Here is a 17,397-nt window from a genome sequence, read left to right on the forward strand (position 1 = left end):
TCTGGGAATTTGACTGCTTTTTCTAGACCAGGCTTTTATTCTTCAGTAGTAACATAATTTGATAGTGCCTATTATACCTGTGTTTATTGAAACTATCATATTTTATGTATAAAAGCTGTTGGTGACCTTAGGTGTTACAATAATGCAGAATACTTGTTTTTTCTTAATGTTTTTTAAATGCCATTGCTATCATAGTATAGAGAAGATGACACAAAAGAATTTCTGTACTATTTCTAGGTCCAATGTGATAATGAAATAGTAAATTAGAAACTAAAATACTAGTTTTTCTTCTAGCGATTTACTGTACTGTTAGATTAATTTTTTCTCATGGTAATCCAGTTTTCAAATCTGTTTACTTCTGCAGGAGGCTGTGGATCGCTGTGGAGTCTGTTTCCTTTCTTCCCTGTTTGGCTGTAGAGAGAAGACACCAAAAGCCAAGTATATGCATCTAGCTCAGGAACTGCTGGTTGATCCAGAATGGCCACCAAAACCCAGAACAACAACAGAAGCAAAAGTACCATCCCAAGGAAATGGTTCATATCAAATCATCACTGTAACATAACAGTGGATCTTGGTGACATGTGTCTTTAGTAGTATTCAGAAGAATGTACTTTTAAGGCTTTATTTGAAATTACAGTACGCTAAATGTCATTCTAATGCAGATGTTTCCAGCTGTTTTGTCTCTCTGAATACGAAGTTCAGAGTCAGACATCTTATAGCTATACATTTTAAAAATGTAGGTTCCCTTAGGCAGAACAGAAATGATTGTGTTCCTTCCACCTTCTTTTAAATTTCATTATTCCTAAATGAGATGTATTTGAAGGTTTAAACTGCAGGGCAGTTAAAACCAGGTTCACTTTATTTGCCTGGAATATCTTAATCATTGTTCTAACCTGCTTACCCGGGCACATGTTCATGTAAACCGTATGATGTAATGGTCTCATGGTAGTAGTAGAGGCACATAACCTTGTCATGTTTTTGTTTTGTTCTTTTTTTTTTTTTTTTTAATATTCACTGTTGAAAAGCTTTGTGCCTCAGAATGGTTCTAAAGTTTTGGTGTGTGTACCTCTAAGTTTGTCCCTATGAGTAAGGACTGTCTCCAGGTGTAATGTTTGGGTTATAAGTTTAATTCTTTAGTCTGCCACAGCAGGAATTGGGAATGCTATAGAAGCAATATGCTCTGTCCTTAAGAGGAAAGCACATTGCTTTTCAAGTGGGTTCTTAGCTGCCTTTCTAGCTAACCCCAAGGAAGGGCTTAGGTAGCCTCCAGAGGAGGAGACATTTGGCTACACTCTAAAGTTTTTGGAGAAGGAAGGCTGGAGAATCTTAACGCTTTCTTCTGTCTCATGTTTTATTACATTTAGCTATGCATTTCTCCACAGACCTTTCTTTTTCCAGCAGAAAGGTTAGATTATCCATTTGTGGACCATGATTTATTTGTAAATCTTACGATAGTTTTCCTATATACCTTGAAGTAGTAAGACCAGAGTTACTGCTGCAAGGGAAATAAGGGTGGGAGGGAGGAATATTTTCACATGCCCATGCTTGGGATTTGTGCATGTTGAAAACATACGCATTTCAAAGAGTCTGCTAGTGTCTTAAGCACTATATGTAGCTGTATGAAACAAAATTAAGAAAAAATAGATGAGCTAAAATCTGTCTTGCTGCAGAACTATAAGGCTTGTATGGATTTTATTTATTTAAAAAAAAAATAAAAGCTTGCATCACCAATAATGCTGCTTAAGCACCTGGGGTAGCGATACATCATTTTGCCATTAGGCGGTGTCAAAACACAAGACCACTAGAAAAATAGGTCTGCAAAGATGTAGGGGTAGGCATTGTCTTCACATACAAAGCTTAAAACTTTTCTTTTTCTTTTAAAACCACAAATTACTTATTTCCAAACCATCTTCAACTTCCTAACTTTCAGAAGAGTCGCCTTTGATGTTTTTGTGAAGATGATAAAGTATTGCCTCGTGGTCAGTCTGACTTGACCAGATGCAAATGACTGGTTCAGACACCTCCAGGCTTTGGGAGGGGATCTGGAGAAGTCACGATTCTGTAGAAATCCTTTAGAGAAGGGAGTCTGGTCCTTTAGAGTAGTTGAGGAGGGAGGGCCCCAAACTCCCTGGCCACTTGCGATCATTCTGAAGTGAGCATATTCTGATGATGGAATTTGAGGGGGGGTTGGGTTTTTTCATTTTAAATTCCTGTGGAGACAATTCCATTCCACCATTACTTTAATAAGGGGAATTTTTTCAGGTCGGGCCTAATTCCCTTGTGCTGTTCTGTAAGGCAGTATGGACAGTGTCTCCCGCTGTTCATGTTATGGTTTCTGCAGTGTTGAACATACTGTGCCAATGGGGAATTTTAAAGTGGTGCTAAATGGTTTGGAAGACTTCTTCCTAGAACTTGGGGGTTTAAGTTATTAGCACTTGCTCCTCATAAATGGTATGCCTATGGTGTACTATCCTCCAGTCCAGCTGTCAACTCTTCCTGATTATTTTTTGTTGTTGTTGTTTGCTTTTGAGGGGTGGAGCGGGAGGAAGGGGGAAGTGGTTTGCTTAGCATTCATTCAATAGAGCAATGTAAAAGTCTTATTATCCTGGCTTCTTATGGTCATAAGCGTCGAACAACATTGGTAGCTTTTAAGGGGTCTGCAATTGTGGATTTGGATCAATTAATCATGAACTTGAGTCAGTTGGCTACTTTCTGTCAATGTTGATTTTACAAAATCTTTGTACCATGGAATAATTGATGAAGAGTAATTCTCAGCTGCGTAAGTAGTATTCAAATTTAAAGAAAAATAATATTTAATGAGAAATGTTGTGAAGCTATGCATCTTGGACCTGGGAGCTGTGACTTATCCTTAAACACATAAGCTTTTCCTTTCCATTTCGCTGACTGTTTTAACTCAGTTGTTCCATCAGAAATTAAAGAAAATATTTGTATCTTTCCCTTTTATATGCTTTTGCTTAATACTTTCTCTAAACTGATAATTTCTCTCAGCTTGCTTGGTTTCTGAAGCTAGTATTTCAATCTTCACTCTATTAAACTTACCTAGACAGTGAATAGGAAACAGCTTGTTAAGGTGGGCTTGTCTTCAGAGAACATTTTAGAGGGAAACCTTACTAAAACTGAAATTGCCAAATGTCTTCACTTGATTGAGTGACTAATGGGTCATGAGCCTATTAAACTTGAATATTTTGCAAATGGGAGCTAGTTTCCTCAAGGTATGCATTCAGTGTTAGTAAATGTTCTTGAGGTTGCATGCTTGAGCTCTGACCTATTTGCTTCTGACGCTTAGTCAAGAATAATAAATCAGCTTTTCTGAGAATCCTTCTTGTTGTTGCAAGTTCAGCCACAAAATAAGCTTTTGCATCTTCTGCAATTATTGGGATTTATGCCTTCCTGCCCAAGAGCTGAGTTTGGCCACCTATAATTTTTCTCATTTTGAGCAGTTTACTTTTTCTGGTTTTCAGAAATGCAGCAAACTAGATCTGCACTAGTGTATTCAGTTCCTGCTTTGAAGTAAGATGAAATTCAGTTTGTAGTGAAAAGAAACTCTTCTAATGTTCATCTTGGAAGTCTGAATTCGGGTGAACTGACCAATGTAGTGAGCTCCACTAGATACTTGGTAGACGTTTTCTTCCTGCTGTATATTTTGGCCTTACATTGAGGAGTTTGATTTATTATTAAATTATTTGTGTATGCAGACTTTAATCTGTACGTATTTTACTTTGATGTATTAGGATTTGTAAATATTACTGATTTTTAAATATTATTTATGCACATACTTAAAGGACTGGTCTATCCAGAAAAGCAATTGCTAAATAATAAATGTTACTTTTTAGAAATAAATTGCAAGATCATTAAATTGTATATCCCTCAGGGTTATTTTTAAAATTTCTTTTCTCTTCCCTTCAGATTCAATTAGCAGTAACTCTAGTTTCATTTATTATAGAACTAAAACTACTGTAAAAAGAAAATGCTGCAAATAATGCTTGAGTAGAAGCGGCTAAAACACCCACAGAACTGACTGTCCATATTCATGTAACTTTAAATTGGAAACTCTTACTGTTGCACTTTTTAAAAAGTTGTTGGATTTTTAATTCTATTTATTTTTTCTTTCTTCATGAAGGTTGTGCTGAACAGTCATCCCAAATTGCGTAAATAATCCTGTACTGTATATGTATATACAGTGTAATACTAAGCAGATGTGGAGTCCTTTTATGCTGCAAATTTTTAATGCTTATGTTGGTCATCACAAAATGAGAGAGCTAAAGTTCTGTAGGATTTCTCCCATGAAATTCTGAATTGTAAACTTAGGTTTTTGTACATCTAAGGGAAAGCTGTGGGTTTTTGACAATTTTTAGAGTCTTGAATATGTTGATTTTATACGGTAAAGCTTCAGGTTTTTAAAGCTATTTTCAACAAACTGCAGCTTGTTTGATAATTATGTAAACCAGAAACTACTCAGTTTGTCATGAATTCCTCAAGCCTAACACAGATTAAAAGGTTCACCATTACAGCGCTCTCTAGAAGCTCAGCTTCCTTTTTATTTTTAAATCTGAAATGATACTACATCTTTGTATTTAAAATATGTATTGCTGCTCTAGAATGGTACCCTGTTGTCAAGAGGCATACATAAATAACTGTACAATAGAGTTGTAAATAGACTTGTAAATCATTTTTGTGACCGAAGCTCTTTGAAAAATAAAATTAAAATGAACAGATATTTTAACTCTTTTCGTTAGTTTCGTGAAATTGTTCTTTACACAATTACATCCAAAGCTTGTGGCAGAATACAGGTTTACTCCCACTGATGTCAGGGGTATCTTGTTCAGTGCCTCTGCATGTTGGAGGATGGGGCTGGAGGAGTGTGCATGCTGCGTGCCAGCAGGTCCGCAGTGGGATCATGCTGACTCTACTTTCACCTGGTGGCTTATGAAAGCCATTTTAAAGTCAGACCTTGTACAAGTGATAGCAGCTTGTTTCTACCTTCTGTTATCCAGATGTTCCTTCTGTTCCTTAACATGTGGGAGGCATTATCTTGAAAAAACTCTTGGGCAAATGTTCCTGGTTGTGAGCTGTCACTGTTGTTGCAGTCATCTTCAGAAAAATCACACAGAAATGAAGATATCTTTTCCATCCTGCGACTTGCCTTCCATTTAAATATTCATTGGCAAAGCAAAGTTATTTTAAACTTGAAGACAAGAAACTGATGGTGTCTGATACACCTGGTTACTTAATTACAAAAACTTAATCTTTCAATTTTGAAGCTAATATTTTGCTGTCTTAAAGCTTTTCTCTCTTCAGAATCTTTCAAGGCTTTAGGTTTTGTTGGCCTGTGACTCCAGAAGACCTGGAGGAAAAACAAACCACATGGGTCAATCCTGGATTGTTTAATCAAAACGTTAAGTAAAATCTTCATTCCTTACTCAGATTGCTTTGACGCCAGTCGTGCAAGAAAGTAAAAGTCAGAGCAGCCTTTTGAAGGTACATATCAGTCACTTGGTTGTTCAAAGCAGATGTGTCCACTCGAAAACCCAGTGCACCTGTGTAGCAGACTGTGGTGAAACTAACAAATTGAAAATTTCTGATCATAATTCATGTTGAAATGTAGATTTCTGACTTTACCAAGGTTTGCACTAGGTTGGTTGAAACACGTGCTCCAGTTTGAACACTGTCAGAGAAGCTACAAGTGTGTGTTGTGCTGTCGCACATGTGACTTCAAACTTTCTCCTGTTCTGTGAGTTGTCTCAAATTCTACTTTTGGAGTTGCACACAACCTATGGAAGCTTATTGCTTACACAACTGAATGCAGGCAAAATCTGCTCTGAAGCTTAAAATATTCTTTAAACATTCACAGTAGTTAACCAAATATGGGTGAAAGTGTTATCTAGAGGATGCGTTTTGCTGGTTTACTTCCCATTTAAAGTGCAGAATCATGGTGAAGCCTGATTGCCTGCTATTCTCCTAATAAGTTGCTCTAAAAAGCAGATAAGTTTCTAAGGCACAGTTCAAAACTCCTTTTTCATGCAAGAAGGTAAAAAAGTTAAGCACCATAGTAAATGATAGATGTGCTCAGTATTCAATGAAACTAAGTTCAAAGCTGACTGTGACTTACTATAGTAACAGTATTAATGTATCACTTCTGGCATCCTTTCATAGTCTTGAGAAACGCTGAGGGGGTGGTGGAAAGGGAAAGAGGCTGTAAACCAGAACATGGGAAATGACCAGCCAAGCTGGTGTCCTTTCTGGAATGCCAGGTGTCTCATGTGAGAGTTTGAGAACTTTAATGTACAGGAATGTATAATTATGACCCTTATGTGGACCTTACTGTTCTCTACTGTTAAAATCTTCAGTTATAGAAGTTTAAATACTCCTCAGAAAAACCCTACCAAAACAAAACACCATTAGCAGCTCTGCATGTTTGAGATCCATAGGATTATCCAGTTCCTGTGCCAGTCATGTGCTTGTGGCCTTAATCTCTTGCAAAGAATTTCTACCATTGCATTGCAGAAATGTATGTCTTCCAGCACTGCTGAGTGTCTCTAAGCTTGTTTTTTTGAATACTCTCACCTTTTGTTACGTGACCAGGAAAACAGACATCCCCAGTCTATATAGTCTAGCATTAGCCTGTTATTTTACAGACTCTGGCCTGCAGTCATGCCCTCTGAGAGACGTGCATTTGCAGGCTGTAGCATAACAGTTTGGGGGTTTTGGGGTTTTTTCCCCCAGTTTGGTTTCTAGATCCTTATTTCTCTTGTCTCAGTGAATCCTGTACTCCTGTGGTCTTGGGTTGAGTTGGTGCAGGTTGAGATACCAGTCCGGGCTTGAAACCAACATTTCTTGGTGCATTTCTGCCCTGTGTGGAAGGTTGTGCTTAGGCACCACCCAGAAGCGGCTCAGCAGCTGCCCTGGGCGTGCTCATCGTCAGTGTGCTGAGGTGGGGATGGGTAGGATCAGGGACAGGCTGCCTTACAAGTTCATTGAGTTGAAGGCATCGCTGGTTTATGAGAGATGGTTGGTTTTGGCCTGGGGGGATTACTAGGAGGGCAAGATCCTCCAAAAAATTCTTCAACATGGAAAAGTCCTTTGGAAGGGTACAATCTCACAATTTTTCTGGTGAGTTAGCCTCATTGAAAGAGTTGTAGAAGGCCCAGTAAGAGCTTGCTTTGCAGCACCACATTGGTGGTAGTTGATACCACTGGACAGCGTGTCCTTTCCTTCCCAAGGAAGGGATGCAGATTGTACCAGTCTTCAGCACTCTGAACCTAACCAAGAATTTTTTTACAGTTTTGGCTTTTTTGAAAGTACTTACTCTTGCTTTTTTTTGGTGCAGCAGCTGTTTTTGATCCATGTTATGTTCTTGTCAGCAGTTCAGGCATGTGAGAAGTTCTGCTTCCCCACCTTTCTTTTTAAGTGATGGGGTTTGTACTGATGTCTGTGGGGTTGATATGGGAGAGCTTCATCCTCACCCTGGAAAAGGGTATGTTGAGATGGAGCTGCCCTCTTCCCCCAGTCTTCGTGATGCTGAAGACTGACATGATGGTGTTAGCTATTCCAGTTACATCTGCAGAATTTACCCAGCTATTCCAGCAGTCCCAGCTGGTGCTTCTCCTGCTGATGAGCCAGGTGCTTGACTTGCAGGTTTCTGATACACTTGGACTTGCTGATTTCACTAAGGAAGTATTTCTAAACTGTGGATCTCTGTTTGACTTGCTCTCTTAAATATTATCGTTACAGCTACAATGATTGCTTTCCTGTTCCTTTTTTTGTTTGGAAATCTCTACAACTTTCCAACTTTGTGACTTGTTTCATGCAGATATACCTCTATTGCTACAGCTTTCTAGCTAACTTCATGCCTTTCTTTTCTCTCATTTCATCATATTTTTAATACCACTGATAACTTAGTATTGCGTTAATCTGTTGAGATGAGTCTCATTGGCTATCAGAGGCTCACCACTGTCCTGTGCTACCTGAGTTCTTGTGTGTTATTTCAGGCTATGTCAAAAATAGCCTGCTGCTTCTTGTGTGTTCTTGGGCTGTTACAAGAAGCGATCACTTGCTAATGCTGAGAGATGATTTAACAGAACTGTGTGTGCTGTTTTGCTTTTGGCCACTTAAAATGTAGAACACCCTTTGTACCTCCATTATCTATTTCTGCAGGCTGAACTGGAGTTTTAAACCTCCAGTAACCTACAGTAAGAAAACATTGTGGGTGCAGGACCTTTTGATAATTTTTTTTTTTAAAGACTTTCTGTGTGTAACTTAGTACAATGCTTTTCTGTTCAAATAAATACATGCCTTGTGACTACTTAGTTCCATCATGATTTTATTATGCTTGACTAGTACAAATATAAACAAGGAATACTTGATTTACAAAAGAGCTTTATCTGTACTTCTCAGTGTAAGCTGGCCACCTTAAAAATATTAGCAGTCAACAGTAACAGATTTTGAAGTTTGCTTTCAAGCCAAGAGAAATCTTGCACACATTTGCAGGTTTTATGATATATTCGCACAACTTTGGCTGCTAAGTTATTAACTACCTGTGATCAAATCCTGACTCTCTCTTATCTCTTGTAACAGCTAATGTTTCTGGCACTTCAATGAGGATGTTGGTGTTGCATTTGTCAGTGATGATCAAGCTTTTCTTCCAGTTGGATGCATCTATTTGTCCTGAGAAGTGTGACTGCTCTTCAAAAAATACAATTAATTGCTCTGGTCCTCACATAAAAGACCTGGAATTGTTAAATCTGCCTTGCAACATGACAGAAATTCACATAACAGACACTAATGTAACATACTTGGGGGATGTTTTTTCTGGGATGGTGGAACTGCAGCATCTCATCTTGTCTTCAAACAACATCTCTCTGATTTCACCAATGGCTTTTAAAGGCTTAAGAAGGCTAAAAGCCCTCAAACTGCTAGATAATAAGCTGGTTGAACTTTCCCCAGAAGTGTTTGATGACATGGTACAGCTTCAGCAGTTGATCATTGAAAATAACAGGTTGAAATCCATTGAAGAAAACCTGTTTGACAAACTAGCTATTTTGAAGGAGCTTTTCTTGAATAAAAACCAACTAACAGCACTTCCTAGTGGCATTCTGAAGAAACTCACCAAACTCAAATTACTGAACTTGTCAAGAAATTATCTGGCAGTACTGCCTAAAAATATATTTAGTGCGTTAAGCAGGCTTGAGAAGCTGATGCTGTATTTTAACAGGCTGTCTTCAATAGAGTCTGGTATGTTTGATAGCCTGAAGGAGCTGCTGGAACTCTTCCTGCATTCCAATAACATCCAGTCCATCGCCCCTGATGCATTTCATTGTCTTCATAAGCTGAAAAGCCTAACGCTCTCCAGAAACAAGCTTGAGGTTTTGCCTCCTGGGCTCTTTCTGCACTTGCATGACCTCTCTAAATTGACCTTGTACAAGAACCCACTGAAGTCTCTTCCAGAAGTATTGTTTGGAGAAATGAGGCATCTTGGTAGCCTGTGGCTGTATCACACAAAGCTCTCAACCATACCAGATTTTGTGTTCAGTAACTTGACAAATTTAGAGCTTCTTGTGCTGAGTTTTAATCCAGAGCTTAGTGTTCTTCCTAAGAATGTATTCAGTGGTCTGAATGAACTGCGGGGCCTTTCTCTGCATACAAATAATATTTCCAGTTTGCCAGAGGGCATCTTCCTGAGCCTTCAGAAACTGCACAACATTTCCCTTTTTGATAAGAGACTTGAGGTTCTCCCTAGAAACCTCTTTCATAATCTCAAGCACCTTCAGAAAGTTTACCTGAATAGTACTAAGCTGCAGTCTCTTCCTGGAGACTTCTTTACTGCTTTACCTGAGCTGCAAGAAGTCTTCCTTGATGACAACCCTTGGAAATGTGATTGCCAAATTCTTGGCTTCCAAGAGTGGCTCCAAAAGAGCACGAAGACAGTTAAAAATGTGCAGTCTTTGGTGTGTCGCAGCCCGCTGGCTCTACAGAATATTTCTCTTGTAGCTCTAACAGTTGATCACCTGAAGTGTGTGTCAAGCACAGCCATTGCATCCTGGACATCCAGCTCAACTTATTCCCAGACTTCACCTCTTGTGACGGCACATTTAACATCATCTTGGGAGACTGCTGTAACAGTGGTGCCCGACATGGACACCAGCACACCCACATCAATTCCTCTTGCAACTCCAGGTTTTACCCACTCACATGGTGAAGATGTCAGACAGCCTAAGTTTCACTTCTCAGCTGTTCCAACCCAAACTTCTCCCAGCATCACAGTACAAACCAACAGTGTCAGAGGAACAGATTTAATGACTCTTGCCTGGTGGGAGGAGTTGCCAGCCCGCAGGAGTGCTCAACCCTATTTTAATACTGGAGTTGCTTATTGTCAGCTATTCTTGTGCCTTCACAGTTTGATTTTAGCACTCCAGACTGTAACCATTGTGCTCAGTCTATATGTGATGGGTAAAACCAGGCAACTCCTGCACTCCAAAAATACTCCTGCTCAGCCTGTAGTTCTGGTAGCATTTTTAAGAAGATAGAGAATATCAACCAAAGAGAGGATTAGAAGCATTGTTTTGGATGCATTTTGAGCAATTGGGCAGTTGACACTTGATTTGGATATGGATTACGAATCTTCATAGCAAGATCCATAAAGACCTTGTCTTTACAGCATAATGAAAATGCACTTTTATGTATCTTACAGTGTTTGCCAAAAGTGGTTGTAATCGCTGTATATTGCTACAGCACTTGGTGCATGAACCCAGAGGGAGAGCTGAAAGAAAATCTGTGGTCACCTTTACGTGCGTACTAGTAGTTGCCTGCTCTGGACCGCAGCCCTGTCCCTGCCAGACACCACTGCCTGCTGTCGTGCTCACGCTGCTCCGATGGAAGTGGCATCAACGTAGGGAAGTCTACACAGGAACACGGCTTTAACCGGGCTTTAGAGGTTGTCTGTAGCACTCCAGACTCTCCTATGCCTTATACTGCCTGCAATGTTTTGTCTCCTTATTGAGAAAACAAATGGTATTTTTGGGAGGAGATGCTGGAAAAGAACTTTAAAAAATGGGAATGGGGGCAGAATGGTATGACCCAAGTGTCTTGGGTTTTGCTTTCTGTCCTCAGCCCCTTTCCAGGACATGGCAGGAGGGAGGGGAACTGTTTTAGGCTAACAGTGCTTTCCTCTAGCTTAACCAGAGGAAGATAAGTAAGATGCTAGGCTAGGAAGTATAATCGTGATGTATTTTGTTGTTTGATTGTTTTTCTGGAAACCTTGTAACATTACTACAACTCTGAACTTTAAGTAAACACTTTCATCCTTAAACTTTGACCGGTGGTCTGAAAAGCAAGGTCCTATTCACGGCATGATGCATTGAGTTGTGAAAGCAGAGCACCTGGGCAGATGCCTGGGACTGAGGCTTGGCTCCCCAGGAGCATGGCTGGTTTGAGACCTGGTCCCGACTGAGCTGGGAGAGAAAAGGGATGCTCTCTCCTGGGCTTGTCTGGCAAAACATGGGGGTGCAGCAAAGTGACAGGGAGCCTGTCTGAACTGAGGGCCCTGAAGCGTCACCACATTTTTTGAAGTTGGCTGAGGAACAGACACACCTCCATCAAACTGCACTATGCAGTAGCATATTCAGTCTCTGTATTTTTTACCGTATTACGCCCTGACTTCCAGCCCTTTCAAGTGTTGATATACAAAGGCAACTACAAGGCAATGGTGTGAATTTTGGTCTTCATGCTGAAATGTTTATTACTATTTTGAATTGCGTGAATATTTTAGTTTGCAAGTAGACTGGTAGCTGTTGGACTGCATGTGCTTTGGTAGCTCTTGGATTTAATTATTAGCTTTTTTTCTTAATTACGTGACTTAGCTTGTTCTCAAAAACTCTAATGTCCTGCTCAAAAGCCTCTGGGTGTGGTTTCCTGGCTCCTTGGGCAGGAGGCCCTATACTCTAGGAGTCCTTTTGTAGCCTTACTGACTTTCTGACTGTTGAGGTCTTTCCTGGATAGCCTTGAAATGGCACAGTGCAAGCCTGAGGTGAAGAGAGCTTGCATTTGCTGCAGGTTTGTTGCTTGATCCCTGCTATGTGTTACTTCAGGCAATGAAAATAAGCTAAAGACTGCTTTGTTTCAGGGTGCTCTGCTGCTGGACTTGAATACTTCTTCTAGGCTGTGAAAAGACTATGTACTTCTATGGTGTTAAATAACCATTGTCTTGCTAGTGAGGTTTAACAAAATTTAGTGAGCCTGGCTTCTAAAGGAGAAATACGAGTTGCTACAGTGGATGCAAAGCAAACTGGGACTGATTCATAAACAGAAACTCCAGAGTATTTATTGCTGTATAGTAAACACAAAAGCAACAGAAAGCTTTCTTGGTGGTGGTTCTGGGTGGTTACATGCTAGTGCTTAAAAGAAGACAGTTGTTACAAATTTAGGTTCTTGGTTGGACAACTGTAATGACCAGTTAGTGTTGTGCCAGCCTCAGCATGTCATACTGATGCCACGCAAGCATCTGCTTGCAGCAGGGAGGAGATAAGTATAATCTGGACTAACAAGGAAATTGTTCTACAAATGATACTGGTTATTGTTTGCCTTGGTGAGGCACTGAAGCAGTGCACCCAGGGCTATGGGCACTCGGATGCACACTGATTTCTAAGAAAAAGCAACAGTTTGGTTGCCATATGGGCATACAACACCCTGATGTCTGACCTCTGGCAGAGTAGGGGGTTAGCAGCAGCTGCCATCTTTCTGCACCCTCCTTTGGCCACCCCAGCCCTGCAGTGAGGCCAGCTGGGTCTCTGCACGGCTCCTTGGGCTCCCGGTCCACAGTTGTTGAGCACGTGGGGGCTTTGGCACATGGCTCTGTACAGTCAAGTGCTAAGAGGAGGATGATTCGTCTTTACATGCTGTCATCGGGCTTTCCCCACTCTTGAGCCAGACGGGGAAGTGAAGTCAGCAGACAACAAAAGGCTGGAGCAATAAGGGCCTGGGGTGTTTTACTAACTCTTCCTCTGAGCTGTCCTGTTTTGAGCCGCCTCTGATTCATTGCTTGTTGCCCAGCAGAGCTCAGCCCTTCCTGCAAAACTCTCTGGCCTGGGAAATCCAAGGATATGCTTGTTTAAATCTCATCTCCGTTTTGCCCGGAGGTCAGGTGATGGTGGTTATGTCAGGTGGGGAGGCAGCGGGAAGGTCTCTTCGGGGAAAAGTGCAGCTGCACCTCAGGCCCTCTCTCTGGGCAGCACTGCCTTGCTGCTGTCTCCAGACACGGATGGCTTGCCATCACCAGTGTATTGGCAAGCTTTTTCCTGGTCTCTGCATCCCACATCTTCATGATCTACTGCCCAGCCTTCGGCACCAGGCTGGGCATGGGGGTAGAGTGGGCTGGAAAAGGTTGGAGGTGTCTAGTCCCTGGTCTGGGGGGTCCCTGCTCCGGGGGAAAGGGTGGATGTGAAGCACGTCTGCACTCAGTGGCTGAGGGGTCTCAACTTCATACTCTTGGCTCCTGTATGGGATGCAGAGTCATGGGTTAACAGCCCTGCATGTTAACCAGTCCTTGAGTCCAGGAGCTGCCTCAGGGGACCCATCCTCATTGGGAGTGCTTGGGATACATCAAAAACGCAGCCTAGCCAGGCATCTTCTGTAACTCACTCCGTTCCCTCAAATGCTTGTTTCTGTGGCAGTTGCTCCTGCTCTCTCTGCTTTAGGAAATCCTGGAGCAGTAGGAGCTCTAATCCCCAATGCCGGCCCATGGAAGTACGCAGTGTGTTTCCAGCCTGATGTCACAGCAGGCACCATTCTCCTTTGCTTGTCAGGACTTGAGTGCAGAGAGACCCCGAAGAGCCGGGTGGTGAAGAGAGAATTAACTGCTGCCCTAAGTGCTGGCAGCTCTCTGCCTGTTTCCCAGCTGCTGCAGGACCCTTCCAAGCCACCCACACCTGTGTCCTGTGCTTATGTCCCTAGTGTCTCCGTCCTTTCTGTCTCACCTCTGCTATGTGAGGCTAGTAGCTGCTGGAGGGTCCTTGTTGCTGCTCACAGAGGGGAGTGAGCTCGGGTAGGTGCCTCCAGTGCACAGCAGTGAGATCGGAGCCTGTACCTCAGATCTTCCCTCTTCCAGTGGCAAAGAGAAGCTGAGTGACAGCAGATGTGCTCAGAGAAGGCACCCAGCAGTGCTCCGTGGCTCAGGAGTGCGTGCAACGGCTGGCTGCAAGGCAGCAGCTCTGGGACCCCCTGCCTGACGTTATGGAGCATTGGCCGTGTCTCCTCCAGGCCTCCAACCAGCACATCTCGCCTGGGGATGCTGATTCAGCAGCCACGATATCAGAGCACGGCATTTCCTAGGGATGACGGAATAGCTGGAAGGAGATGCAGCCAAAGGCACGTACCAGTGGGACAAGGCTGGGGTTGCAAGTGTTTACAAACTCTTACAGTGATTGGGAGGCCTGAAGCTCCTGCTTTGCCACTGCTTCATCCAGATGGGCAAGCTCTGGAGGTGTTAATGCCTTCATTTTTGTAGTCAAAGTCTGGCCTTGCATCCCCTTCCCGCCTGGGTGTTTATGGGTCAATAAGGCCTCTTGCTTGGGCCATGGGGTGAGTCCCACTTCACTGCAGTGTTGGGGGCTGCTCTTGTGCAATTGCTGCTGTAGGACTATTGTGTTTCTCCCCCACATGCCAGACTTCCAGCTGTGCTTTTTGTGTCTCTCTAGGTAAAAAAAGCCCAGGGCAGGGAGCCAGGGAGGCTGGCAGCGGCTCCCCTGCCTGCTGTGTCCTCCTCTGCTGCCTTTCCCTGGGCACTGGGGAGACATGGGGCCCCTTCCCCCTTGGGATGTTGCAAAGGGGTCCCTGGGGCACTCTCTGGTGCCAGGGATGGCTTTACAGAGATGGGGAACGGGGTGAAGCTGATCCAGCAACCACCTCTCAATGCATGAGCAGAGATAGTCCCCTGCCATTGCCTCCTGCTCCAGCTGATCCTTTCCCCCCCACCTCTCAGCGCCCATCGGACAAGCTCTTTCCGCTTTGGATTATCTCTCCAGGCGGACTTGGCTGCAAGCCCCGCATTCCTTCCAGCCTAGCGCTGCCCTGAGCCTGCGCCAAGCCCTGTGTGCTGCTGCTATCGCTCGGCGCTTGGGCCAGGGCCGAGCCTGAAGACGACAGTTCTGCTGCCTGAGCAAGTCCTGATTGTGCTGGAGATTCTAAATGCCATTTTTCTCAAGCTCCAGGGGAGTTGTGATGGGTCTTGTGCTGGTGCTTGGATGGAGGTTAGTCTGATGGCCAGCCCTGCACCCCATTCTGGAGAGACCAGGGCCTCTGCTTCTTCCCAAAACTCCCACCCTGCACATGCACTTTCCCAGAGAAGGCAGGACATGTCCCCATCCCTTGGGGCAGATGCAGAGGTGGCATCCTGTGGCTGTGAGCAGCAAGGCAGCCCTGGCCCTGCATTCGTCAAGCAGGGAGCTGAAAATGCCGCAAGGAGCTGGCTCACTGGCCCGATGGAGGAGCTCTCTGGGCTCCTCAAGGCTTAGAGTGGGCGTGTGGTGGGGAAGGGGCTGCTGGTGCCTCTCTAATTGATGGGGGGGCCCCAGCACTGGTGCCTGAGGGATGAATGTACTCTCCTTCATCCATCAGCTCTGGCTCAAGTCTGTGTGTCCTGCTGCAGGACTCAGGCCTGGAGGTGTCTGTGCTAAAGCACTGAGGGGACCCCTTCCTCTGGCCCCTGGCCCAACCCTCCACCCCCCTCCTCTGCTTCAGCAGAGTTTGGCCCGATGCCCTGGGACAGCCAGTCTCAGCGAGCACTGGGGGCCACCGTGGGGGTTTCTTTGTGTGGTGAGCACTTTGCAGCAGTGTAAAATAAGTGAGGGGGGTCCCAGCCCTGTGCTGAGGGCAACAGTGGGGTCTGCGGATGTCCCATCCTTCCCAGGGGGGCCATTTCAGCTAGAGCTGGAGGTGTGAGGGGAGCAGGGGCTGAGGCGAGCGCTGGGGGGAACTGGGACTGCTGGGCTGTGCAGCAGCACGGTGTGGGTGAGTGTGCTCAGCTGTTTGGCAGATGAGCAATGCACTCTCCCAGCCAAGCCCACAAACTGCTAATTTTAGCAATTACATGATTTTTTCCAAGCAGTCTCAAGTCCCTTGGTGATTCAGAGCTGCTCTGCTTTGCTGGGTCCACCACCCCTGCTGTGAGGATGCGCTGGAGGTGTGCCAGCACTGACAGACCCAGGACAGTCCCGCTGTCCGGGAGCGAGGCAGACCTCCCCAAAAACTGGTGACACTCCTGTTCTGAGGCTTCTGGATCCTCTCTGGCCGGTTGTGTTTTGGGGCAGAGCTTGGTGTGGGGGAGCACTGGGGCTTGTGTGAGAGGTCACAGGACAGACAGGAGCTGTGGTGGCACTGGGAACCCAGACTGCATTAAATGCTAGTGGCTCAGAGAGTGTGGCCAAGGGTTGCCTGCTTCTGGCCCTGCCCACCTTCAGAAGCCCTAGGCAGGGTTATGTCAAAATGCAAGGGGTAGTGCTAGCTGGGACTACTTGCCCCAGGACCTTCAGCCCTCCTGTGGGCTCAGCAGCAGGTGGAGAAATGCCTGCAGAAAGTGCTGGGGGCTCTCGGGTGCAAGGGCACCTCCAGCCCGGGCAGTGGCTGCCGGCAGCAGAGGGGTTGTGAGGCAGCACCATGCACTCTGGCTTTTCCTTCACTATGGCATTCAGCCACTGCCTTTGGTGAGGGATGAGAAAACTGTGCTTGTGCAGAGGAGGAGGGCTGGGGGCTTTGGGGGAAGGAGCTGCCACCCAGTCCAGCCCTGAGCACAGATTCCGCTGCCAGTCCTATCTCATGGGGACACAGGGTCTGGCAGATGCCCTCCCTTGGGGTCCATCTTCCCCTTAGAGGCATAGGGACATGGCAGTGACTCCATGCCATCCCAGGCTTGGACTGGGAGGTTCAGCCTTTCTCTGGCCAGTGCAGCTGGAGGTGGGGAAGGTTCCCAGAGCACTGCCGGACCCTGGGGCTTTCCTGCGGTGCGAGGCTTGCTCCACGCCATCCAGCACCATGTGAGCTCACAGTTATGCAGAGCATCCTCCCTCTGCAAAACACTTACCTCACCCTCACTCACATCCACATGCTGTCTCGAGGAACTGTTTCTCCCCTCCAGATGTGCAGAGCGTGTCCATGCTGCTGTCTCAAGCTCTCACACCGGCTGCTTCTCTCCCTTGTGCATAGCCTGGGGCAAGCTCCTGTGCGCTCACCTCCGGGAGTGGCTCCCTCTCTGCTGCGGGTGCGGTGCACAGGCTTGAGTTGTTACTCAGCCTTACTTTATTTTTAGGCATGTCTTGAAAACAGATTCATTCTTCTGAGCCAGGAGCAGGAGCCAAGTTCCCTAGGCCTGGGCAGAGGCAGCTGGGTTTT

At 44.7% G+C, this 17,397-nt stretch overlaps 2 protein-coding genes across 5 annotated transcripts in view; both read left to right on the plus strand.

The window, feature by feature from the left end:
• ATP13A3 (ATPase 13A3) overlaps positions 1 to 4,744 on the plus strand; it is a 61,956-nt gene extending 57,212 nt beyond the window's left edge. For all 4 annotated transcript variants that reach the window (XM_074911654.1, XM_074911653.1, XM_074911656.1 and 1 more), the window contains one exon: positions 365 to 4,744. In XM_074911654.1, the coding sequence (XP_074767755.1) occupies positions 365 to 562 (198 nt within the window). In that variant the 3' untranslated portion in view covers positions 563 to 4,744. The remainder of the gene's footprint in view (positions 1 to 364) is intronic.
• Positions 4,745 to 8,621: 3,877 nt separating this feature from the next.
• Positions 8,622 to 10,544, plus strand: GP5 (glycoprotein V platelet). The gene has a single exon (XM_074912723.1). The coding sequence runs from the start codon at positions 8,622 to 8,624 to the stop codon at positions 10,542 to 10,544; it is 1,923 nt and encodes a 640-aa protein (XP_074768824.1).
• Positions 10,545 to 17,397: the final 6,853 nt, after the last annotated feature.

The sequence above is a fragment of the Athene noctua genome, chromosome 8 (genome assembly GCF_965140245.1).
Source record: "Athene noctua chromosome 8, bAthNoc1.hap1.1, whole genome shotgun sequence".
Classification (NCBI taxonomy): domain Eukaryota; kingdom Metazoa; phylum Chordata; class Aves; order Strigiformes; family Strigidae; genus Athene; species Athene noctua.

Bases quoted from the DNA above. Each gene is read 5' to 3' on its own strand.
- GP5 (XM_074912723.1), top strand. From the start codon at position 8,622: ATGTTGGTGTTGCATTTGTCAGTGATGATCAAGCTTTTCTTCCAGTTG.